Below are 1,225 nucleotides of genomic sequence, written 5' to 3'. Positions count from 1 at the left end.
GAACAAACAAGATGTATCAAGACCTACGAAGATCTTACTGGTGGATCTGGATAGTTGCTTTACGTCGACATTTTGGGGTAGCTTCCAACAAGAAATGGGTAAACGAGTGAAGTTGAGCACGACATACCATCCAAAAACAGATGGCCAAAGTGAACAGATAATACAGACCTTGGAAGATCTGTTACAGTCTTGTGTTATTGATTTTGGAGGGTCATGGGAAACATATTTTCCGCTAATTGAGTTTGCGTACAACAATAGTTATCACACAAGTATAAAAGTCGCACCATATGAGGCTCTATATGGTAGGAAGTGTAGAACCCCATTATACTGGAATGAGGGGGGATGGGGGGGAGAAACAATTGGCTAGACCTGATCTTGTTCAACAAACTACTGATAAAATCCAGGCGATTAGGGATAACATTAAGGTTTCTCAGGATCGACATAAAATTTATGCAGATAAGAGGAGAAAGCCAACAGTGTTTCAGGTTGGTGATAAAGTTATGTTAAAAGTGTCCCCATGGAAGGGTGTTGTGCATTTTGGTAAGCGAGGGAAGTTAAGTCCTCGATATGTTGGACCCTTTATATTTAGGGAACGAGTTGGGGAAGTAGCCTATCGATTGGAGCTACCAAGGGAAATGCAGAGCATTCATAGCACGTTCCATGTCTCTAATCTAGAGATGTGTCTAGCGGATGCCGCCATGGAAGTGCCACTTCAAGAAATTATGGTTGATGAGAAGTTACGATATAGCGAAGAACCCATAGCAATTATAGACCAAAAGGTCAGAAAGTTAATAAATGTGGAGATACCACTAGTGAATGTCCAGTGGAGGTACCATAAAGGTTCATATGCGACATGGCAAATCGAGCGAGATATTAAGACTAAATATCCTCATTTATTTGCTTAATTCTAAATTCCGAGGACGGATTTTTTTTAAGAGGGGAAGTTTGTAATAACTCATGTCAAATACAAATATATAATGTATATAATAAGATTATATATAAAAAAATGATTACTTTAAAATTTATTGGGTTAATTAGATGTAAATTATGAGATTTTATATCTAGAAACTGCCATTCTTTGATTAGACCATAAATTCGAGCAACTGAGGGGATAGTAACATATGAAACCTTAGGCAAGATATAGAGCTCGGGATTTCTGGTGGAAACCCCACTGGAATTGCTAGAAACGACTGAGATTTGAAGAAGAAATCGGGTGTGGAAGTTC

General features: G+C 38.4%; 1 protein-coding gene across 1 annotated transcript; it reads left to right on the top strand.

Moving 5' to 3' along the window:
• The first annotated feature begins 299 nt into the window (after positions 1 to 299).
• LOC145007191 (uncharacterized) lies at positions 300 to 905 on the top strand. Its single transcript, XM_078966173.1, has one exon. The coding sequence runs from the start codon at positions 300 to 302 to the stop codon at positions 903 to 905; it is 606 nt and encodes a 201-aa protein (XP_078822299.1).
• Positions 906 to 1,225: the final 320 nt, after the last annotated feature.

Source organism: Lactuca saligna, chromosome 7 (genome assembly GCF_052625555.1).
Source record: "Lactuca saligna cultivar CGN05327 chromosome 7, ASM5262555v1, whole genome shotgun sequence".
Classification (NCBI taxonomy): Eukaryota; Viridiplantae; Streptophyta; class Magnoliopsida; order Asterales; family Asteraceae; genus Lactuca; species Lactuca saligna.
Note: the sequence above shows the minus strand (reverse complement) of the source record. Positions and strands in the feature narration are given on the sequence as shown.